At 40.6% G+C, this 24,496-nt stretch overlaps 1 protein-coding gene across 1 annotated transcript; it reads right to left on the bottom strand.

Moving 5' to 3' along the window:
- Positions 1–3,548: 3,548 nt before the first annotated feature.
- Positions 3,549–7,985, bottom strand: ren (renin). The gene is made up of 9 exons (XM_070968409.1): positions 7,521–7,985; positions 6,954–7,101; positions 6,450–6,573; positions 6,142–6,260; positions 5,836–6,032; positions 5,329–5,451; positions 5,099–5,240; positions 4,903–5,001; positions 3,549–4,065 (listed from the first exon to the last, which is right to left on the bottom strand). The coding sequence occupies exons 1-9, from the start codon at positions 7,595–7,597 to the stop codon at positions 3,904–3,906; spliced, it is 1,191 nt and encodes a 396-aa protein (XP_070824510.1). The 5' UTR covers positions 7,598–7,985; the 3' UTR covers positions 3,549–3,903.
- Between the last annotated feature and the right edge of the window lie 16,511 nt (positions 7,986–24,496).

Raw genomic sequence — 24,496 nt, 5'->3', positions numbered from 1 at the left:
ACAAGATGCAGGATCCTGCGTCTCTGCAGATGTGTCCTGTCAAGTTAGTTTTTGCCTTTGAGGATTTCATAATTTAATTTTCTCCAGCAAGTCTGGAAAAGGATTAAGAAATAAAAAACCAAATGCTTGTTGGAGCCTGAAGTGGCTGATGATAACATCTGTTCGAAACTCTATCCCTTGAAAGCAGCTTGCGTTCAAAACACTGGTCCACATATGAATTTTTTTATACAGGGCTGTGTAACTACCTTTTCGTCTGGGGAATAGATACTGTGAGTAAGAAAAATAAGGCTCACTCTGTGCTCACAGGGAAGATCACGGTTGGGGGTCAAGAATTCTGAGCTCTTAGGTTTTGTTTTTTGTTTTCTTTTAAACATCACGTTGCATTAAAGGAAAGCTGTTTTTTTTGGGGGGGGGGTGTTTGGAAGACCTGACTTCATTAGAGAGAGACACATAAACGTCTTAATGAGTCATGTTTGATGAGGATTTTTTTCTCATAAGAGATCAACAGTCTCCAGCAGGGAAGGGAAAAAACAAAACACATTTGGCCTGGGATCAATTAACACAGGAAGTGAATTTCTACACTCTGAATTATGAACACATTTCTACTATCGTAAACCTTACATCGTTAACTCATGTATCTGAGTCATTTAGTGCTGTCGACTGTGAAATGAATTGCTTTTACTGCTAAGAATTCGTGGGAAGTACATTCACCACAATTTGTAGAATTTTGAGGTGCTCGAGCTCAATTGCTTCCATTTTGTGATGCGTTTGTGTACTTATGATCTCACTACGTTTATCTGACAGCTGTTAGCAGTTGCTGTGCAAATTAACCATTTACATACAGATAGAGTATAATACGTTGTTTTAGATACCCAATGGGATGTTAAGTAGTTCAAACTGGCTCCACCTCTGACAGCAACAATATTATTTCATTAACTAACATCATCTAATTACTTAACAAATCTAATTCTCTAATAAGTATAATAATAGAACACTGGAAGCGCCATGATGCGTCTGTATAATCGGGTGCATGTGTCATCTGTCTAATGAGTATCTTTTGATACTTGGAGTGCATTTCAGTGATAATACTAAATGTAAATATTCTAATTTTGCTTGAGTAAATGCAAAAATGTCAATACGTCCAACAGAGTTCTATGAACTGTGGTATCATTACTTTTGCTTAAACTATAACTTTATAATAGTAAGTGTTCAAACATTGCATAACAGCACCACATGTAATGAGGAGCAGTGTGATGGAGTGAACTGAATAAAGCCTAAGTTTGATAAGGCTGTAGCGGCTAAATCACGGTGTATAATTATACTAATTATGTGTTTGATTCAATTTCTCATTTGTAAGAGGACAAATGTGTTATCTCGTATTTCAAAACAAATCCTCCTTTAAAGACTAAGTCTGGTCATTTTTCTACTTGTTAAGAAGTCACATGAAGACAATAAAATACTGATATTGTCTTATTCCTCTGTGACCACCGTTAAATGTCAGACACCACTGCTGCTGCAACTTGCGTCTGTAAATACCAAGATCATCCAAATCTGCAGGTACACATAAATCATTCACCCACCACACACAGGGGTGTGCTGTATCATTCCATTCACGATAATACCATATGATATTTAATGTGATTAAAAAAATATTGTGATAATGGCAATATTCAGACTTTTTGATGCGACAGTGTGTACCGTTAGCTCTCTGTCTGTTAGCATGGCTGAAAGCTGTCCAGCTGATTTCTTCATTGTGTGTTATACTGATTTATGCGTGTTTTCTTTAACGATTTATGTTAAAGATTAGAGAGGCTGCTTTAAGTTATTTTAAATGTTTCTGCGTGTGGATCTTGGGACATTTGAGTAGCCAAACCAAAAGAAGAAACTCTGCAGAGGAAACTGAGCTGAACTTTAAGCATCTAAAATAAAATCTTTATAGGCAGCTGTGACAGGGCTCATTTATCCTGAGGACAACATGTTGTGAACCTGGACTGTGTGTGTGTCCCACTGGATGTGTTGAAGAACACAGAACGTTGGTTATCATTACATACTGACTGATCCTGTTGGCATGTCTGGAGATTAAAATAATCAAGTTTAGCTGAGCTGCGCACCAACCTGCAATCCATGAATTCCCCCGGTAATTTTTACGAGCCGGCCCGTCTGATCCACGGATAGTCATCCCATGGATAAAACTGCAATCCACACATCCCTAATTAATAGGTAATTAGCATAAACTGTGCATACATCTGCCGGTGAAAATAGTTCCCAACAAATTTACTATTTACTCCTCTCTGAGTAACATTTGCTAAAATTTTGAAAGAGTTACGTCTTGAGTAGGAACCAGTGGAGTAGGGGTTGAGTGGCGCAGACAGACTGTTGATTTGAGTCTTTTCATGCAAAACAACATCAGATGTACAGTAATCTCTCTAGGTGTCTAGCCCAGCTTTTTATGTATTTCCATCTGTTTTTCATGACCTATTTTAGTATTTCTACCATTTCCACTTGTGCTTTTGTTTTTATGTGTTTTCAACTATAATGGTCTTCGTTCCATAGAAAGCAAATGTCCAGAGTAAAACTGCAGGGGTTTGATTAATACTGATGTCTGCACAAATAAACTGCGAACATTAATATAGTATAATGGGACAGATAGCCTGGCTATGTCCTAAGGTAACAAAACCCCATGAATGCACACATACACCTATAAAACAAAGGTTTTTAGTTTTTATCCTTTGGTTTTTGCACTTATTAAACAAACTACATATAACATGTTATGTAGTGAGCTTTAGTGGTGTTGGTCGGCTGATTTTGTTAGCTTCAGACAGAGACAGGCTAGCTAAATTTCTGCCGGCTCCAGCTTCACATTGAACAGACAAACAGCGGTGTCAATCGCAAAGTGTGTAATAAAGGACAGAGCTGACCACAGAATGACAGAGAGATGACTACTCTACTGAGACATTTCTGCAATGGTTTGAACATACAGATGATTCAGCTCCAGTACAGACATATCCACCCTCACCTCGCTGCCTGCTGTCAACAGATAAAGTCCAAATCAGACAATTCATGGATGTGAAAGCGAGGAAGCTCAATACCCTCACTGTCACATCTTTGAAGCCTGACAGGACTTTCCCGACCAATTCAGATAAAATGAGACAAAAAGATATGACAAGAGCACCTGATGAATATGTGTACTTTCATTGTTTTGTTATCTTTGCACCTCTTCTGTCTGCTAAGTAAGCAGAAACAACTCTGTAGAGTCAGTCTTAACATCACTATGAAGAGGTGAGGTGACCCATGAAGAGTTTTGTGTTTCAGAATAGTTTTACTCTGATGCTAAAAACAGGATTTCAACTCTAAATCATTGTTTCAGGAAAAGTCAGGGACTGTGAGCTTCATGTATACTTTAAAGAGAGTAACTGATCAGGTGTGGCCAATTACTGTGTATCTGCTAGAGCAGATTTTCAAGTGGTTACAAAATGCATTCGACAGAATTGAGGAAAGACGGTGCAGTCCTTAATAAATTCAAATCAAATTCAAACCACAGTAACAATTTAATCTTGTTATGTCAGTATAATACAGATATAGATTTCCGCTGTTGCTGTATGATAATAATCAGCAGAGTCAAACACACAGGAACTTTGCATTTGCTGGTAAATGCTTATAAATAATTTTTTTTTTGAAGGTGTCAGTGCAACTAGTACAAAATATTATACAGAGGAAAGCAGGATTTACAAGAAATGAAAAATGTTGCTCCTCAATGTTTGCTTCTCTTTACCTCTTAAACAGATGTGATCTTGAGCTATCTTAAAAAGCAACTGAAGAGAGGATCGGACAAAGAGAAAATAGCAGCAAGAGCAAAATAGATGAAAAGAAGACTGAAAAATGCAGCAGATGTTTAAATTCCTGTCACACTGCTGTAGCAAACCCTATTCGGTTATTGCGACGGTCAAACTCTGTGTAGTAGCGGGCGATGAAGTTGGCTCCCAAAATCCAGATGGGGCCTGTAGGAGGCGGCACATCCAAGCCCCTGAAGGTGACGGTGCAGACTTCCCCTTCGATCTGTGATTGCTGGAGCCACAAAGAAAAGTCAGTTTTATCATTGTGAGCAGAGAAAGATGCACTCAGACCCTAAAAATCCTGCATTCAGAATTCCACTTGAGTAAAAGTACAAAAGGTAGTATTGTCTGCAAAATGTACTGAAAGTATCAGAAGTAAAAGAATTGTCGGTGCATAATTAAGGAATTACCCAAGATCCTGAAAGAATTATTTTTTACACTGATGCTCACAAGATCACATGTTATGTGCACAAGTTATTATGTTGTAAAACCAAATCAAAATTAGCACATAGTCAGCCCACATAAATCCCGGCATATATAGCTCTGCACTATGTGAGCCAGTCTCATCGGTTACATAATTTAAAACACATTTGTGCAAGACCTTTAATCTCTAATAATACATCACACTGTCTAAGATGATCATGATCAATTAACCTTTAGATGCAGCTGTAAGATAAATGGACGGTAGTAGAGGTAACACTTGTGCCAGTAGCATAATGGCTCTTTAGTAGTCATTAAAAAGCACTTATTAATGCCTTATTCTGGGGTTTGTGGTTATTAAGGGTTAAGGTTAGGTTATCAAGATCATAATTCATGTACAACGTCCTTACTTACTATCAATAAGAAGTAATTAGGAGGTTATCTAGGATAAGGCATTGATAAATGCTTCATAATGACAAAGAGCTAACGTGCTACTAATATGCATGCTAATAAGCAGTATGTGCACCTTAATATAAAGTGTTACTGTAGTGATTTAACGTCATACACGCACCTTAAAATTGTACAGAAGCACAGTAGTTAAAACCATTCGCTTATATTAAAATGATTCAGCATTCGTCATCTTGCTTACCCATAAGATATAATCTTCGTGAGTGAGTGAGTACTCCTGGCCACCCAGATGGAAAGTGACCCTGGGCAACGTCTTGACAGTGTCACAGTTGACTTTGTACTAACGAACGATAGCATGAGAGAGAGGATGATGACACGACACATGACATTTTTACCAGAGAAGTGGGAGAAAGCATGGTGCTCATGTAAAAACTCACTCCACTTTCATCCAGCTGTGCGCCGATGCTTCTCATCAGCACGGACACAGAGGAGGCCGGGCCTGTGATGTAGGATGAACCCGTGTCAATCACAGCTGTGCAGCCCTCAGCACAGAACATCATCTCCATCCCCACAGAAACACTGGAAGAACAAAAGAAGCGGTGGGAAATGCAAGACCTTTTGTTTCTGAATGGATGCACACACACAAGTTACCAAACATAAATCTTACCCTTTCATGGTTACTTCCCATTTGCCCATCTCTCTGGTGTCCATATAATTAAAGTCTCCGGTGTAGTAGTTTGGGTCTGTGCCACCGAGGACCAGCTCTCCACCTGGAGAGTGTTTTGGGTCCCTGAAAACAAGAAATAACTCACTCATCAAGCACACCTTTGGTATTTATCTGTGCAAATTCTCATTGTCGCCGCTGAAGCTGTGATTTCGGTGATTCTCATGAAAGGTCACATGCTACTTCTGCTGGTTAAATCTCATGATATCTCATTCTCATGATGCTTCAGAAGAGAAGAGACATCTTCACAGTTTTTCTTCAGTGCTGCAAAAAATATTAGATTTTTTCCCCCTCATTTATCAAATTCAAGTCTTGACAGCAGCTGTGTTTAGACAAAATAGCTGCATACGTGTTCATTATTTTTGAATTTATTATGTATTTATCTCTTTGAATTCCATTTCCTCTTCTGCAGAGGTACTAGAGGAGGTCTGTTGACTCAGTCCAGCCCACCTGCTGTAGTAGACAGAGAACACCTCTTCCTTGAGGACATGCTGAGACATGATACGGTCAAACACCGGAGTGATGCCATCGATGGCCACGTTTGGGTAACCCATCCCCAGGACTCCATCAAACTTGGCGAAGATGAAGGGCATGGCAGACAGAGAGGTGGCCTCGGCAAACACCTGCACCACGGGAATACCACCAACCTGCAGGAAAAAAAACAAAACAAAAAAACAAAACAAGCTGAATGTCAAAGGTTGGAGGTGTCAGGAGATGATGCTTTTTTTTTTTACAGGATGTTCATTTTGAACTCACCACGACCACATCCTCACTCAGAAATCCCCTGACGTTTCCTGAAGCGTACTGGATGGAAAATCCGGTTCCGTTCTCGATGTGAGTCCGGGATTTGGTGGCATCGTACCTGTTGTGAGTATCTAAAAGTTCAAATTCATTTTAGTCACATTATTGATTTGGATAATAATTCTTTGCAGGTTGATCGCTATGAGAGCCCCCTTCCTCCCCTTTCCTCCCCTTTCCCCTTTGATGCACTTTTAGGATAAAGATATCAGTCATTGCTGCTTTAAGTGAATGTTATTTTCCAGCTTGTATGTGTGGACACTTACAACAGGCAGTGGAGAACGGGGAGCAGCTTTGCGAGGGCACCCACAGGTTTGCTGAGCCTGTGTCAAACACCACGTTGAACATCTGAGCCGGAGAACCAATGCTGATTTCACCAAAATACTGAGTCTGATAGGAATAAACAGTAAAATACGGATTAATGATGCCATTGTGACTTTCCAGCTGCCACTAAATCCTGTTTTTTTCACTGGTGCATGAAGCCACATACTAGTTGGGAACAATGAGAACATAACATTGAGAGTATGACTCATACATGAAGCACATTTTAAAGAATGAATTCAAAGCCTCCGGATATGCGGTTGTGACACTGGTCTTGGATGAGCGTTTGCTTTAACATTCACAGCCAAAGTCTGTTTTTGTATCCATGACTAAAACAGCCAATCCATCGACCTTTAACTCAGCACATCCAGAGCTCCCACTACCTGTTTGATTCACAACCTTCATAAATATGACCCACTGAAATAAAGTGATGCACAAAATTGTCTCACATCCAAGTAGTTGATTAGAGGTGTTGGAACAGTCCCGTTGTTTGTGTCGTCTGTGCTCTTCTGGGCCAGCTCTGTCAACACCTGCTCTACAGAAACACCCATCTCCCTCAGCGTCTCTCTGATCGATGGCATCCTCTGCAGGCCGATTCTGAGAAAGAGAAAGAGGCAGACACTAAATTAACATAAAGACGACCTGTGGACAAGATTACGAGAGAAAGAGGGATACAAAGTACATCTTCCGACCAATATGTGAGACATATGCCTGGTCATCATCCCAACATAATTAGCCTTTAATAGAGCACAGACTGCTTTTCTCTGTGTGCCTAGCCAGAGAAAGGAACAAAAACACATGTTAAGCCAGTGCTGAAAACATTAGCTTTTGTAATGACTAATTAAACTCATTTGTTTTCTTGTATCTATTTTTTTGGTGTTTGCTGTCATTGCACTGTTGCATCAGCACATCTTCTTCTTTGTGAATCTGATTACAGTGCTAAATCCTGACTGTTACACTTAATTCTCCTTTCTTCACGAAGAGCAGACAGGTATATGGAGGAATACGCTTCTTACCTTCTCAAGGCATGGCTTGGGGTTGCTGTCAATGATACAGCAATTAAACACATCCAATAATTCATCAGCAGTAACATGGTGACTCTCTGAATACAGGCCAGTGATGAACGCTGTAGATACAAAGTTGGTTGTCTGGGTTTTGTGAATATATTCCACGTTTCTTAAATCTTATGAAAGCTGCCACTCTCTCTCTGCTGCCTGGTCCCTCCACTCTTTTTATACCATGTCCTCTTCACTGTGCTCTCACCCATGAGCCACTGGCTCTGGCTGGGAGCCTTCCCAGAGGTGACCACTTGAAAACAAGCACTGCTTCCCTCCCCCAACCCATCTCCTCTACCCTCCCGTCTTGGTCACACAACCCCTTGAGTGATAAATAGGTCCCACTGAGAGGTCTGAACTCTGACCTCTTCAAAAACACTGAAGACAGAAAGCAGGGGTGCAGAGCTCCTGAGATTGCTGACGTTGGCAGGCCGGACACCTTGTCTGCCGGTCTGTGAGAAGCTTTAGAGGGATTGAAAGATGCTCTGAGCTGTCAGGGCAGATTAGTTGGATGCTGCTTACAAAACTCAATTACAAGACATTTTAAATCTCAGCTACTGTGACTGTGCAGAGCAGACTGTGCTCTGCAAACATGTACTTTAAGACATCTTTCCCTTCAGCGTCATTTGTTGATTCTTTTTACTTTCTAGGTGTTCTAGGTTCATGAAGGGCTAATTTGATTTGATTTGATAACATTTAGCTTGTCTCTTTTTCCCACAGCCATCAATTCCTTATCTGTAACGCAGACAGGTTTTACACTGTTCTGTGTACCCTCCACTCCTGGTTTCTCTCCTTAATGTAAAGTTCCCTGCAGCTTGTACATCACTGGTATTGATTTTCACATAAGCAAGATAAGAGAGAGGGACAACGCCTTACTGTAACTTCACTTCAAGGTCTTAGACAACGATCAAGGCAGGAACCGGAGCCCATAGTGAGTCTATGCAGATGAGAGATAGGAGAACAGTAGTGTGCTGTGTTTTCGCGCTGTACTTCCCGCTGCGGTTTTTAGACTCGACAAGGCTTCTCACCTAATCAGATAGTTCTCACTGGGTTTTACCAGGGAGGGTTCCCACAGTATCTGGCCTGTCAGGATGGGGTCGAGTGTTGGTGCTGTACCGACCACCCAGTCAAGCCAGGAGATATGTGGGGGTCCATGTCAGGCAGCCAAAGTGGAGGTTAGAGGTCAGCTGCAAAGATACTACCCTGTGGGCAGAGCTTCCCAAAAATGATAGCGTGCTTGCACACAGTTTATAGAAGCAGTGATCATTGAAAACAACAAAAGAGCACGTGTTGAATTTGCTCATGTTTTGATGAACAGGGAATTGAACGTATCATGAACATGTTTGTCATTAACTCCAGCGAGAGCTAATGATGCTCCTGCATCGTGTTTTACGGCACCCAGCGTGCCAGCATGACTAATGCAGCTAGCAATTCATATACAGCTAAAAAACATTTGAAGTATATTTTTGAAGTTAATACTTTTGGTTTATGAACTAATGAATAGAGATTACAAAGGGAAAGAAATCTCACATCAAATTGTTCCCTCAGGGTCTGACAAAGCAAGTGCAAACATCAAGTACATTGGCAACGAGTATTAAAGTACTCATTGTGCAGTAAAATGGTCCCTGTCAGCGGTTCATTATGGGATTAGTGGACTAATATTACTGCTTCATCAATGTGTATGCTGCATGTTAGTTGAACTCATTTGAACTACGTTACATACTGTCGAGCAGTTTAATCTAAAGCAATGCATCATCTTCTATAAGATCATATGTTTGTAGTGTGGCGTATTTGGCGTATTTCTTTTGACAGGTGCCAGTGTCGAAGGTGTCAATTTTGATGAAGTACCTCCTGAATCTGCAGCTCCCCTCGGCTGTACGCAGCTTTATAATGACTTTCATCTGGTTGTTTAACTGTCCTCAACTTAAGTGATATTCTTGTTTTGCTCTCATAATTGTCAAATTCAGCTGTATCAGGGGGCAGTTTTCAGTTACAAAGCTCTAAAATGTTACACATGGTCATTTGACCCTTTGAATAGAAACCCACACCAGTACTTTTGCGATAGGCTTTGCAGTTTGGTTTTGACAGAAAACGTTAGTGACAGTCTCACAGACATCTGACTCTTGACCGACTTGGCCAAATGAATAACCACAACTCCCTTTCCCATACTGTCTAATGGGGCCCATGCGTCAGTCCTGTGTGGCCTTCCACCTCCTCTGTGAGTAGTACGCCAATGTTGGGCATGGGAAATTTAAAAACACTTCCTGGTAGATGATTTCTTTGAGCTTCGTATGTTTTTACTTTCATTCGTCTTTCCTGAAAGGCCAAGTCAAATTCTACTGACGTAGTCCAGAATCACAGTTTGCCCTCACAGTCTGTGTAGCCTATGGCACACTTTGTCCTTAGACCTTTCATTCAGTTAAAATGTTTAAAAATGGAAGAATCCTCATTAAGAGCCACAGAGGACGGCTCCCTCTCCCAGGACAGACGATAGACATTTAATTGATGCTGCATGTACAGAACAGACCCACCAGTTAAACAGACTGTGATGACAGCATTTCTGACATATGTAGGTTACAAAATATATTTGAAGAATATGGCCTGCCATCTGTTTGCAATGATGTTGAATGAATGATGTGTACAGATGACACTGAGTAATATAATCACAGGAAAAATGCATAAGAGGTTGCTATGAAATTGAATGTTGCTGCATCTCACTCTGAAAGGACTCTAACTTACCAACAGATATTAACTTAGAGACTGTCCTGACATCTTTGCAAATGTACTCTCTTAAAAAAGAGCTCGGCCTGTACCAGCTCTGTATGGAAAGTGTCCTGAGACAACTTTTGTTGTGATTTGGCGCTATACAAATAAAATTGAATTGAATTAATTTATTTTTGTGCCTCCCTACTATACTGGCAGAAAATAGCAGTTTGCTAAAACTTGTACATTATTATCTCTCCTTGTTTATACGAGAGAGAGGACAGCTGAGCGCCTTCAGATGTCCTCAAGTGAGACCTGAACCATTTGACATCCTCCCCACTGTGGAGAACTGGAAGAGGACAGGCCACACCAAAAAGAAGATCAGTCAGAAAAATCACAGTTTATACAAATATTGGTGAAAATGGAGACCTGGAGGGAGGACACAACACACAGGCAGCGTGCATGCAGATAGGCGACACGGAAATGCAAATAGGGAGAGAGACACAATAGCATGAAAACTAGGGAGACAGGAAGAGGAGAGGCTGAATCTCCTGAGGAATGATGATCCAGATGTGAATGTTTGAAGGCATCGAACTAATCGAAGAATGAGCACAAAGATGTGAGCTTTCAGCTTTAAGTTAAGCTTGGCTGTGCCGAAGTCTTCAGCAAGAGAGTTAACCTTCCGATCCTGAAATCAACAGGAGGCTGTTGAAAAGGTGCAACGGGCTCAACTTTAAATGAGTTTCTGTTGACACACAGAGGAAACCCTGGCACGAAATCTCAACTCCCAACAACCATCAGCAATGAAGAATCTGCAGCTATTTAATGATTTATTTCAAACCTTTTATATGTTCAAACAGAGACTCTTTGGCTGGCAGTCTCGATAAGAGCAGAGAGCTTGCATTAGGTGGGAGAAACCAGCCTCTGCGAGCCTGGAGGCTGGAACCAATCAGCCAACTGGAGTAACCTCCACACTCACACAGACAATCAGTAACTCAGCCAGCCAAACTCACCTGCAGCCCATCACACACTCGTGAGTGCTGGCACCATGACAGAGAGATCAACAACACATGCACATTACAGGAGATTACTGAAAGCACATGCAAAAAAAGACAAAAAAACTAAGAAAACATAGAAATTGTTGGCACATCACGGATGCACATCTGTGGCAGACTACATGTAAAAGGATCTTGTAGGGTTGTGAGCTATCTGTCATGATAAGAAAGACACGAAGCAGAGCTGTGACTGTTTGGAGGAAATTAGACTTGAGTGAATATATTGCTCCAGCCTGGTTCTCAAAGCCACAGAACTAAACCTTAAATTTTGAGCTGCTGCAATAAACCACAGAATGATAAATGCTCGCCTGTTTTGGGTTTATTTCTAAAAAGCTGCTTGATACAATTTACCGTTCATAAACCAGATCAATTGCTTGGTTTCACTGATTTCATGCTCAGTTATTGTTAGAGATTCTAGGTGAATTAACTCCACATGACAGATGATGATGCTGTGATTTCATGGCAATGAGGCAATATGTATGAAAATATGTACTATATTCACAACAGGAGGTCAAATAATTGCTAAACTGAGACAAAAAGATAAAAATAACCTATGTGTGTAGAACAGCACAATTAGTATTTGATTTTTGGTTGTGGAATTTATTGTAATAAATCAGTATTTTACGTTTTTGTGTGTCTTTGGACCTATTTAGAAATACAAACATGCTGTATCACTCCTAACCAGCAGAGGGCAGCATTATACTTAAAAACACAACAAGACAGACCTTTGAGGAAACTAGATTTCATTTGAGGGAGTCAGCCTGACCTGGCCTTACCTGTGGGGACAAAATGCAGGTTCCCATAATGTCAATTAAATTCTAGGGTGAAGACTTGGGTTAAGGTTAAGGTAAGTCTCCAGAAAATGAATAAATCTATGTAATGTCCCCAAAAGTGATGGAAACTTGACTCACACTGTGTGTGTGTGTGTGTGTGTGTGTGTGTGTGTGTGTGTGTGTGTGTGTGTGTGTGTGTGTGTGTGTGTGTGTGTGTGTGTCCACATCCTTCACTTTTGTTCTCCTTCCATGAAGACTGAACCTAAAGAGACAACAAACATGTAGCATAAGGAAAATTACAGTGTGCCATATTAAAAAAAAAAAGAAATTATAAATTAAAATGTTCCAGTGAGAGAGAAAAAGTAAAATATATGAATAGAATACAGAAATCTAAATAAATAAAGTATTCAAAACAATATGTGTGCTGCACATAAATACTCTTAAAGTCAATTCAGCCTCAATTCAGTCTGGTTAAATCTAATTGTAGTTGCTGTTGTACAGAATTGAGTCTGTATACCCAGAATAAAAAAATACATTAAAAGACATTAAAAACACAAAGATTTCTGATTAGATTTACATTAAAATAAGGTTAGCCAGTGAATTTGTCCCTGGTGGCTCGACTACATTACATTAAACTGCACTTGCACGAGGACGTGTGTGTGCCATCTCTGGCTAATCTCAGAAAGATAACGTGAAAATATCTGGATAGCATCCTGTGAAGATGCACTTCGATTCCCAGGGAAGTCTATTAGGAAACAGGTGGTCTACAAAGACAGAAAACATCTGGTGAACGCTTGAGAAACCATGGCAACTGCACATGTTTTGCTGCTCAGTGTTTGCGGCACAACAAAAAATGTGCCAATCCTTCACCTGGAGCCATGAATATTTAATACCAACAGGCCCGCAGCCACACAGTAACATACGTGTGGATCACCTTATTACTATTAAGTAGCTCTGATTGGTCCTTGTTTGCCTCATACATCTTGTTGACAAGCTGCATCATTTCTTATTCATTAATACAGATTGTAGAGCAATGCATACTACTCTCATGACACACTTGGCTATGTCTCTCACTCTTCAAATACGTGCAGGATTCAAGGGTTTAAAAGTTTGTTTGTCACACACAAACAGCATGTGCAGTGAAATGTGGTGTGGCAGACTAACAGGCAATGCTATGAGACCTGTGTAACAAATATACATAAAAAAGGAAATATAAAGTATTAAAATTCAAGAAAATTTAGAATAAATTTTAGGGTGAGTCTCCAGGAAACTAATCGAAGTCGATGTAATGTCCCTAAAAGTGATGGAAACCCAACTCTGTGTGTGTGTGTATGTGTGTGGCTCTGTGTGCAGCATCACAAGAAAAAGACACAAACTGAGGCCAGCTGATACAAAAAGACACCCAGCAGTGGCAGCAGTGGAGCCAAAATGATTCAATAAATGAGAGAACAAACAGTACAACAGTACAAAGCTTTGTGAAGCCAACTGCTGTGTACTTCAAAGTCTGGCTAATATCAAAAACAAGGCCAATGGGGCTGCCGGCAGTCAGAACATATTTTGTGGCTTATGGAAAGATCCAGCAATTAAAAGCTTGTTGCTTCGTCTAAAGGTAATGTTTACTGCCAAGAGAAAAAATAATGTTCCACCAGTGGGAAACGTGCAGCTGATTTTCAATTCATGAAGTGGAAATATGGCCTGGCAGAGAGTCTGTGGTCCTGATGTGGCCTCTTTTGAAGGATCTCACACACTTCTGTGTTATGATGTCACACAACTTGATAAAATATTCTGGTTTGTTGTAATTTAAACTGCCCAACAGTCAATGAAGTTTTTTGGGTCAGGGTTAGGGTCTTTACAGGTTAGCATTATAAAATGCATTTGTCTTTACAACATACCCCAGTCTGCCTTTTCAACAAAGTGGGTACACACCATAAAGTCTCACTGACAGACGTGTTTCAGCTCAAAACCTCTTCACTGTAAATCCAAAAAAACCCAGATGAAATGAATCTGATGCAGTCATCATTCATCTGATAACGTTTATACATGTGGCAGAGAACAAAGGTAATATCTGTGAACTCCATTAAAGAGTCAGCTCTCGTGTTGTTGTGGTTACCTCGATCACATGACAGGATTGTGAGCAGGATATCCTCATTAAAAAAAAAGGCATCCTCCTCTAATTGCTTAGCTTTGTGACTTCCTGGACAACAAGCGTCCATATCCTCACACCCACCAAACATCCTCTCTGTAGTGTTCACAATAATGGGCTGACTCATCTCTGAAGGCAGATCATGGAAATGTCTCATTGTATTCAGTGCTATTGTTGTCATCTCTGTCGTCTCTGTGACCTTATTCTTCTTCACTTTGCTCACAGGCACGTTGTTGCTTTGCACTGTATTTCCCAGCAATGCATTTTGAACTACGCTGCCAGAATTTCACAGAGCTGCAGACACTCATGTGAGTAATGATCACTGCTCACCAGAAAACCAAACCGTTGGATAAATAAAGTGTTAGCTTTCATTTGGTAATTAAGGGAAGACTGTCCACAGCCCGGCTAGCTGTTTCCCCCGCTTCAACTATTTATGCTAAGCTAAGCTAAACAACTCCTGTCTTCATATTCAGACAGACATTAAAGTGGTATCGATCCTCTCATCAAACTCCCGGCAAAAAAGCAAAATTTCCCAAAATGATGAACTATCATTTAAGGTTTTTCAGTGACACGCACTGATTTTTGCCAGGGACAAAAGGAGGAATATTTGAGCTGTGTAAGTTCTCATGAAACAGTCCAAGAAGCTGGCACTCGGTTAAAGCATAACACAATTATTAAGACGCCTCAGCTGAGATCAAAACGATTCATATCAGTCTGTTCGTCACATTTCTGAGAGTTTTTCATGCTCTGAAACACAAACAGGCCGATGTTCACCTATTTTTAGCTCACAGTGGTGACTCTTCTTTTAAGCACCTGAGTATTATCGTTTGTTTTTCTCGCATCAGTCTTCACAGTTTGACTCCTTTACCTGGTCAGCCATAATATCCCTCCCAGACTCTTTATGAAAAAGCTCACTTCCTGTATGCTAAACTGTATGCTAAAATAGCTTTTTACCAAACATAGGCCTAATGACGTGGTTATACGGACCTACCTTACATTAAAACTGAACAAATTAGGCCTCAAGACATAGATATTGAGTGCACATCATAGACATAAGTGATGATAAAAGCATCGCTGTGAAGGTAAAACAGACGCTCGATTTGGATGCAAATAAAAAAGCTAAATAAGAAAAAGAGAGAGAGAGAGAGAGAGAGAGAGAGAGAGAGAGAGAGAGAGAGAGAGAGAGAGAGAGAAAACAGCTCTGTGTCATCTCCCCCAGATGAAAAGAACAAGGTGCTTACGAGGATGTAGTTAAGATAATAAATCATTCAAAATGAATTTACATTTTTTCTTGTTACTGTTCCATCTTTTGATTGTTGAAAGTTTCTAATTATGTTACAAAATCTTAGAATTAGCTGAAGTTACTTTATTGTCTGTCTCAAGAGGATATGTGGAGTTTATGTGGATACGTGGTGTCTAACGGGAGTTGTGGCAGCATCTCAGAACAAATGAAACACCTTTTTGATGCCTGTTGTGAAAGATCTCATCTATCGATTTCAGACGCAGCTACAGTTCTTTCAGCCTAAATAAATAAAGCCAGTAGTACCTTTTTTATTACAGATCAACGATTCAAGTTAAATTCTCCTCACTTCTCTGTTTTCTAAATATAAACTCCATCATACACATTCCTGTCCCAGATACATTATAGCTCTACTCCACATTACACATTATTAAACTGTCAGTCCTCATCAGGTGGATTGAGGATGCCTCAAAGGCAGAAATGTCCCTTATTTGTCATTCGCACCCCATGAGATTTCATAGAAAGAGATTAAAATAGGAAATGTGGGAGTACAGTTTGTTTTATTGGACATACTGCTCATTATTGTACATTTATATCCTGCAGAATGGGCTGAACTTTGGTCGAAAAGGAGCACAGACAGGTCTCTTTTTGAGCACAATCTCCAGGAAAAGGAGGAACTAAATGAGCATGAGGATTTTATTTGGACTTCACGTCCTAAGCTGTAAACATCAAACATGTGATCAAAAGACATGGAGTCAGTCTGATTAAACGTAATGTCCAACTCACTGGCCGAGGCCTCTGTTTGGAACTGTGAGCTAACCTCAGGCAGAGGTGGAATAAAGCCGAATTATTTCGTTTGGTGAAATGTTTTTAAACCGAGTGTGAGGTCTGTGGGTGATGGGAATCTTGTGGCTGCTAATAAACTTGGCAGCAAGGAATGTGTTTGAGTTTGCACCAGTGGTGGAAAAAAAACTCAGAACCTTTAGGTAGCAATACACCAATGTAAAAATCTTTTCTTTTTTTTTTTCAAAATATTTCTTAAATTGAAGTACAAAATTGGATTATTGGATCATTAGGTGCGTCACTAAAATCTACTTTGTTAGGGCTAACATCTGCGCAGATGTCAAATAAATGCAGTGTACTAAAAGGGACAATATTTCCCTGTGAGTAGCACAAAATGGGAATACTTAAACCTGCATTAACAGATGTTTTTTGCCGCTCGGGGGCAGGAGAAACAAGCTGTGAACACAACAGTGACATAATATCAAGTTGATATAGAGCACATTTTAGCAAACAGTCGCTTATTTACACCTCCAGCAGACACAGAGGAACATTCGCATTCATTTGTTGTCTTGTTTCTGTCCTGCCACATTAAGGCTTGTCTTGTCAGCTGCGTGCATGTGGCAATCCCGGAAGGTTGCATAGAAAAGCTCAGTGAAGCGGCTGTGTGCTGCTCTTTAATGAGGCAGAGTGATTAACTTGATGTACATTTGCCAAACCAGCCAGTCAGCTTTCAGCTGGAAAATACAGTTTGGAAACATTATAAAGCAGAAATCTTACCTTTCTGGCATTTTGATGTTTGGCCACTGGGGGGAAAACCAGCCACTACAACTGCAGTGTTCACCAGCCATCATGTATCGGGGTATTTTCCATTCTTTGGCCTGAGGGGGGCAGTAATGAGCACATCACAGTTTGGCACACCACAATGAAGCGAAGAAGCAGCTGCACTGGAAAACTTATTTGGACAAAAAGGTGGAATTTTTGCACTAAACTTGAAGAGTTTTCAAACAGTATTTTTAAGGTTTGTAAGAGGAAACACTTCAAGCATGTCGACTAAGCAGCTGGTTTGGCAAATGCACGTCTGATTAACCACCCGACCTCTTTAAACAGCAGAACACAGCTGCTTAGCAGAGCTTTCCTGTGGAACCCTCTGGAAATGTCTCCCAGGCAGTGAACGAGACAATGCCAGACCAGGCTGGTTTCTGTCCATTTCATGAATATACGTCCGATGTTCACTCTCCTTTTACTGCCGCTTCATGTGGGAATTACGTTTATGAGAGTGGTGAGCCTGAACCAAAACAAAGGCTGTAAAACTGAAACAATGAGCTGAAAGCTCTGTGTGTGGCTGAGGGGAGTTTTCTGTGGGTTCTTCACTACGAGTAACACTGATTAGTGTAGCTTTAAGTAAAGCATGACTACCTCAAACATTTTTTTTTTTTTTTTTTGGTGGACAGACATGCATAATGAGCATTTTCACAACAAACAGCACCCAGAGAAACACTCTGGGAATTTGCATGAATATCCAACTTTGAATTCTCACTGCTTTGCTTTCCTGTCTAAAGTCAACACAGCCCTGTTCCCTCCATTTCTGCAATGTTCTCTGTGCCTGAATAATTCAATGTTGCTCACTGTCTGCTCCTGTTGTGTACTGCATGGTTAAGAACCAGTGAAGGGGAAGGCTCAATGCATGGGGACAGGCCTTGTTTTCTGCGCCTGCAGCCAAGCGTGTGTCTTATGTAAGGGCCCTGCATGTGTGTGAATGCGTGTGTACAACATCCACTGCATGACAGCTCCTGTCGCTTTGTCATCGTGTGTCTTCCCGTCCTTACTCTCACTTTCCATGTGTTATGACCTCACTGACACCCTAATTTTTAATGAGCGGTTGAAACAGCTCTCTGTTGTGATATTTCACTTTCTGTCATCCCGTTGTTGTTCTGAGGCTCTCTCTCATTCCGTGTTTCCATATCTGCCTTCAGCTCTTTATCTCTCGTCCCCACCCCCACTCTCTCCTTGGTCCTCTCTTAACAAGCAGACATTTTGACAATCATGATTACCATTTTTAGACTTCATAAGGAGCACTTCATTTTGGCAATTATGTGTTTCCATCATCATTTTTTACATGAGCAAATGTTGTCTGTGTACACACCAAACATGAAGATTGTACTCATTAAAGTGTAACTGCTGCTCACTGCATTTATTACAGGTTTCTCTAAAAGAGAAGATTTGAAGCTTGTATCCTGTGAGACATCTGGAATATGAGGATTCAGCTGGTAACTCCTGCATTATTTAACAAACCCTCCAGTCAACTGATCCTTCACAGGTGTACATGAGTCTGTTTCTCATGATTTTACACAGCACAAACACTGTGCCCCTCAGATGTTTCTCAGAATTACAAACAGCCACTGAATTCATATTGTGTCAATATGCTTTGTGTTCCACATCAAGAAGTTGTTTATCTGCCTTCTCAGGCTGTCTGGTAATGAACAAATCCTTTTCACAGGATTTAAAAAACTGCTTTTCAATACACTTGATCTGATGCATTCATCAAGCGTACAGCAATACAGCTAAACTCAAATTAAGTGTGTGCAATGCAAAGTCAGGGCCTGTGAGTATTTTTTATTTTTTTGATGTGAAACAGAAATAAATCTTCACTAAACTCCACTGACCAGCTGTTCAACTGCGTTGCACTAATCTGTCTCACATGCACAAGAAGGTAACTGAAGGCATCAGGCAGTACACACATTGCAGGCTGACTGTACTTCACTATAATTGTTATAATCCATATTTTTTGGAATAACAATGTATGAAATGACAATGTAAATTGTGAAATTTAAAGACAATTATCACCCAAATCTGCTTCTCACCTTGACTTTACAGCGCTTCAGTTTGAGCTCATTGTTTAGCTGCAAACTTATTGTTTTGGTTCATTCTCACAGCTCTCATAGCATTGTTTTTTGGCCACAGCAGACAGCTGATTCCCTAAAAAACAAAACAAAACAAAACAAAACAAAAAAACAAAAAAACTGTACAACCTGTTCAGCACCTGTTCAGCACCAATCTCTGTAAGTAAGAGAGCATTTTGAATAACGCAATTTAATGAAACACCTTGAGCTATCCCACCACGGCCTCTTTGTTGTCACCAATGACAGCTTTGATGTAGTATATTTTATTCTTTGACTGCCACGACAGATCAATGCAGTGTTTGACTTACTAGTTAATAATTAATTGCTGTGGATTGATTGTGGACTTGTGGCATTCTTGAGCTTTGGACGGCCAATTACTGTCACTCATAAAGCTAAACATACTCTCTGTTACACAATTCTGGAGGAACTGCATTCATTATTTCACCAGTTGCTGCTGCAGGCTCGCCTTTAAGTACCACACAAAGTCAGGCTTTTCTTATTTGTCTTAACAAAGTGACTAGGTATGTGTTTCCGTTTACTTTCTATTCTTCTAAAATAAACAGTGTGTTCGAATTGCTGAATCTTGTTTAGAGTCACCAAAATGAACAGAGGTGAGCCTCAAGTGGAATTGGTGTGCACATATGAAAAGACAATGTCGGACTCCATAGTTTTCTCTGTGTCGCTGCCAAATCTGACCAGCGATGACATTTTTTAGTCGCATGTCATTATTCAATCGCTGGCTGTCGAGGTGGTGTCCAGCAAACGATGTGGGCTTCACTGATAATTGGCAGACTTTCTGGCAAAGACTTGGTCTGGTTAGGAGAGACAGCATCCATCCCACTTTGGACGAAGCAGCTCTCATCTCTAGAAATCTGACCAATTTTATTAGAGAACCAAACCCTTGACAACTCACTCGGGTGGGACCAGGAAGTAGAGCTGCAGTCCTACACCCTTCTCTGCACTTCCATTAGAGCAGTTAGCCACCCAAAACCCCATAGAGACTGTGTCTGTCCCCTGACCATGTAAATTAATTAAATCAAAAATGAGTGAATATCAGACCATAATATTTATTTTTTTTTGCCTGACTGAAACCTGGCTGTGTCATGAAGAGTATGTTAGCCTAAATGAAGCTACTCCTCTGAGCCAAAGTCAATTCAATTCAATATGCTTTCATTTGTCCCGCGAGGGAATACTCACATTCCTCGAGGCAGCGGCCGAGAAGGAGGCGGAGTTGCAGCCATTTTTTGACTAAAGCCTATTAGTCAACCCTAAACCTAAACTCAGTCATGACTCATTGAAAGCCTCGTTCTTCACATCATACCTGGAAAAAAATCCAACCAGTTTTATTTGTTATAGTGTACTGCTCTCCTGGTCCTTCTTCTAAATTAATAGATTTATATTTCTGAGTTTCTATGAGGTTTAGTCCTTAAAACAGATTTTAATGTTTGTGTCGACGTTGATAATGATATCTTTAGTATTGTGTTTATTTCATTATTAGAGTCAGTCGGCTTCAGTCAGTGTACAAACTCACTGTTTTAACCTCACTTTCGACCTTGTTCTGACATGTGGCATTGAAACTGAACACTGTGAGAGACCAAGCAGACAGGCATGACAGACTTTTTCACAAAAAAAGATTTATTTGCGCAAAAATTTGTCAGTACATAAAAGTTCTGGGTCAAATAAACAGAACTTAACACAGGCTATTATAACTTGAACAGAATGTAACTGAACAGACTGAACAAAAACAAACTTACCAAAACATACCTACTGTACAACCTCCACACAAAGGGGAACATATATATACTGGCTGGTCAGACCATTTGTGAGACAAAGGGGATAACAAAAACACACATTCCCAACTAGGCTACAAATAAAATAAAACAGCACAACCAATCTGCCAGTCAGTCATTGATATAATTTACCTATACAAAAACACTAAAAACCCAACTATAATTTAAAGAAATAAAGAAAATCCTAAACTAAACCTTCTAAATCCCCCCCTGATGCTGCAGGCACTTGGTACAGTCCAGTTGGACACTTCCTGTATTTGGCAGCTCTGTTCAAGCAGCCACATGCTTTAATGACAGGTGTGAGAGATGTGGTACAAAGGAAAATGTTGAACATGTAATATTGCACTGTGCCAAGTATGTAACAGAGAGAGAGGCTTCAAGGAAAGGTCAGAGAGACAGAACGGGAATGGAAAATTGAAGGAATATTGGGAACAGAAGGAGAGGGGATAAGAGATGTCAGGAGGGCACTCTTTACTTATTTAGGTAACACAAGGCTGGCAGGCAGAATATAAGGTTTTTGCTTATTTTGTTTGTATTTTTTTCATCATACCATTTAAGCATCCATTTTTAGGCAGAATATAAGTAATTGACATGATGTTGCACACTCTTGTACAGTAGGTGGTGGTATGCACCTTTCAGTTGTTTTGCGAGCCGCCAAAAATCTGAGAGAAGAAGAAGAAGAAGAAGAAGAAGAAGAAGAAGAAGAAGAAGAAGAAGAAGAAGAAGACGCCGCCGCCGCATGCTTTGCTCAGGGCTGGTCAGATGTCCCTCCAGCAGCAGCTGGACTTCTAACTCTGGTAACTCAAAGGACATAGATAGATAGATAGATAGATAGATAGATAGATAGATAGATAGATAGATAGATAGATAGATAGATAGATAGATAGATAGATAGATAGATAGATAGATAGATAGATAGATAGATAGATAGATAGATACTTTATTCATCCCCATCCCCAAACTATTCAAACTTACTGACTGTGCAGCCACACCCACAAATTAAAGCAAACTTCATGAAAAGTTGAGAGGAAATGGCGTTCCACCAATTTGGAAGAATTTCGTTTGTTCGTTCAGTTCTGGAGCAGCCCATTACTGTTCACTGATAGAAAGCAAAGTAAGAACAATTCCAGGCTTCTCTTCAGCTTTGTAGCCAGGCTGACGGTCATAGTTTTGTTGAACTATGTACTCTTTTAGCCCTCAGTACTAATGATTTCATGAGCTTCTTTAATGATAAAATTCTTACTATTGGAGACAGAAACTTTCCTTTTTTTAAGGTTTTAGTAAGTGCTGGCTCAGGCTTACGTTGGACCAGCCCTTAGTAATGCTGCTGTAGGATTAGACTGTCAGGGTACTTCCAATGTTACACTGAGCTCCTCTGTTCTCCTCTTCCTCTGCATCTCTACGCTCTCTCTCTCTCTCTCTCTCTCTCTCTCTCTCTCTCCCTCTCCCTCTCCCTCTCCCAACCGGTGGGTAGATGGTTCCCCTCCCAGGACCTGGTTCTGCTTGAGGTTTTTGCCTGTTAGAGGGTAGTTTTTGCTCGCCACTGTCATCAAGTGCTTGCTCATGAGGGAAATGTTGGGTCTCTGTAGATAGAGTTTGGTCTGTACCAGCTCTACATGGAAAGTGTCCTGAGACAACTTCTGTTGTGATTTGATAATTGATTGGCTGTCACTCACTCTCTTGTTGAAACGGTGAAAGGAATAATTTACATTTTTGGGAAATACGCTTCTGCTGGATTAGATGAGAAGATCGATATCATGCTTCTCTTCTGAATATACTGTAAGTCCACAGGCAGCAGGTGGTCAACTTATAAAGACTAAAGCAGCTAGCCTGGCTCTGTCCAAAGGTAACAAAACCTACCTCGCAGCACCTCTAAAATCCATAAATATGTTACATATTGTGTTTAATCTGAACTGTAAAAATCTGCCGTCTGTAGCTTCATATTTACCATTCAGGTATGAGAGTGATATCATCTCAGGTTCGGTGGTTCAATGTCCAGCTCCTACTGCACATGTGTCAAAGTGTCTTTGGGCAAAACACTGAACCCCAGATTGCTCCTGATGGTCTGCTCAGTGCTTGCATGGTTCTTTGCTGCCATTGTGTGAGTGTGTGTGCGAATGAATCAGTCAAACTCTCATAGTTGTTTACATATTGGGTGTTCAGAGCCTTTAAATTGTGCATTTGATATAAAATGTTGTTCAAGGCAAGGCAGGCGACTTTATCTATAAGGTTGTAGTAGCAGTAATAAAATGACAGTCTTTAGACTATTAAAGCTGTGTTTTGTGCAGTTGGAAAGCACAATGTCAGATGTTTTTTTCTATAGATTTTGACATACTGGTATGTTGGATGTCATTACCACTTATCGATGTCGTAACTGTTTCAGGTGTTTGGCTGCCCTTTTGACTGGCTGTTACAGCATTTGGCTTTAGCGTAAAGACGTTGCTGTGAGTGAAATGCCGGATGAAGGCCCATGATGTTGAACAGAGGTCATAAACGCAGCACTGACAGGGTGCAGAAATGTAATTTTTTTTTCTGAATTTCAGTGCAGCAAATTGTACGACAACACTCAGACAAAGCTTTTTATGTATGGAGCCAAGCTTTTCAGTAGGTGGTTTGATCACAGCGCTGTATGTTAGGAACAATGTTCACCTCACCAGTCAGAGCGCATCCGTGCCCCGGATGTGTGTCACATTCGGTGGCCTGCAGCTGGTGTTCTCCCTACTGAGAATGTCATGTGACGTATGACTGGCAGCACAGAGCCCACTTTGTAACACAGAGTAAATGATAGTCGTGTACGTTGTGTGCACTACACACAGATGCACATGAATGAAGTTAGCATAGACCACATGGTGAAAATAGACAAATGGCCATATTCTAGCTGTTTACCGGGAGAGGTAAAAGTGACACAGTTGAGTCACCGTGAACACTACCAGCACTTAACATTGAGATGAAATGGGATGGAAAGCTGCCTTTCATGCACGGCTATCCAGGCCACTGCCCTCGCAGACCATGGTAGAGTGCCAGTTACTTTATCTGGACAGGCAGGAAACACAGCAAGCCTTTCTTTCCTCTGCAGAGACATGTGTTTCTCACCTGATCCCTCCATGCTATATCCAATCCGCAGAAGCCCCAGATATTTGCAGTAGTGTAGATGATGTTCCTGTCAGACACCGACAAATGTTCCATGCTTAGCTTCTTTTTAGGGCTGTTGAAGGAAAACCTGTTTCACCTAAAAAATGTCAACTTGTCAAGCACTACAGACGATACTCACAATTACGCAATAGCAATTTCATGCCTAAATCCAAAAATAATTACCACGAAATTATGTCTGAGCTTGTCAAAACAACAAACTGATTGAATACATCCCTTGCGCAAATATACGAGCAGACAATAAGCTTGCGAGACAGTTTTGTGTCTCTCTAAGCCTTTGTGAAGGTGAGGTTTGTAAGTCAAAAGGGTGCAACTCTGAGTCACTTTGGGTGACTTCTTCACGTGGATCAGTCACTCTGTGCTTCAGTAGAAAGAGGTTTACACGAACACGACGGAAGTT

Source organism: Chaetodon trifascialis, chromosome 8, assembly GCF_039877785.1.
Source record: "Chaetodon trifascialis isolate fChaTrf1 chromosome 8, fChaTrf1.hap1, whole genome shotgun sequence".
In the NCBI taxonomy this organism is placed as follows: Eukaryota; Metazoa; Chordata; class Actinopteri; order Chaetodontiformes; family Chaetodontidae; genus Chaetodon; species Chaetodon trifascialis.
The sequence above is the reverse complement of the archived record's forward strand: the minus strand, read 5'-3'. Positions and strand labels throughout refer to the sequence as shown.

Bases quoted from the DNA above. Each gene is read 5' to 3' on its own strand.
- ren (XM_070968409.1), bottom strand. From the start codon at position 7,597: ATGTTACTGCTGATGAATTATTGGATGTGTTTAATTGCTGTATCATTG. The intron at 6,033-6,141 runs GTGAGTTCAAAA...TTTTTCCTGCAG, and splicing joins TGAGTGAGGATGTGGTCGTG to GTTGGTGGTATTCCCGTGGT. The intron at 4,066-4,902 runs GTAAGCAAGATG...TTGTGGCTCCAG, and splicing joins ACGAAGATTATATCTTATGG to CAATCACAGATCGAAGGGGA.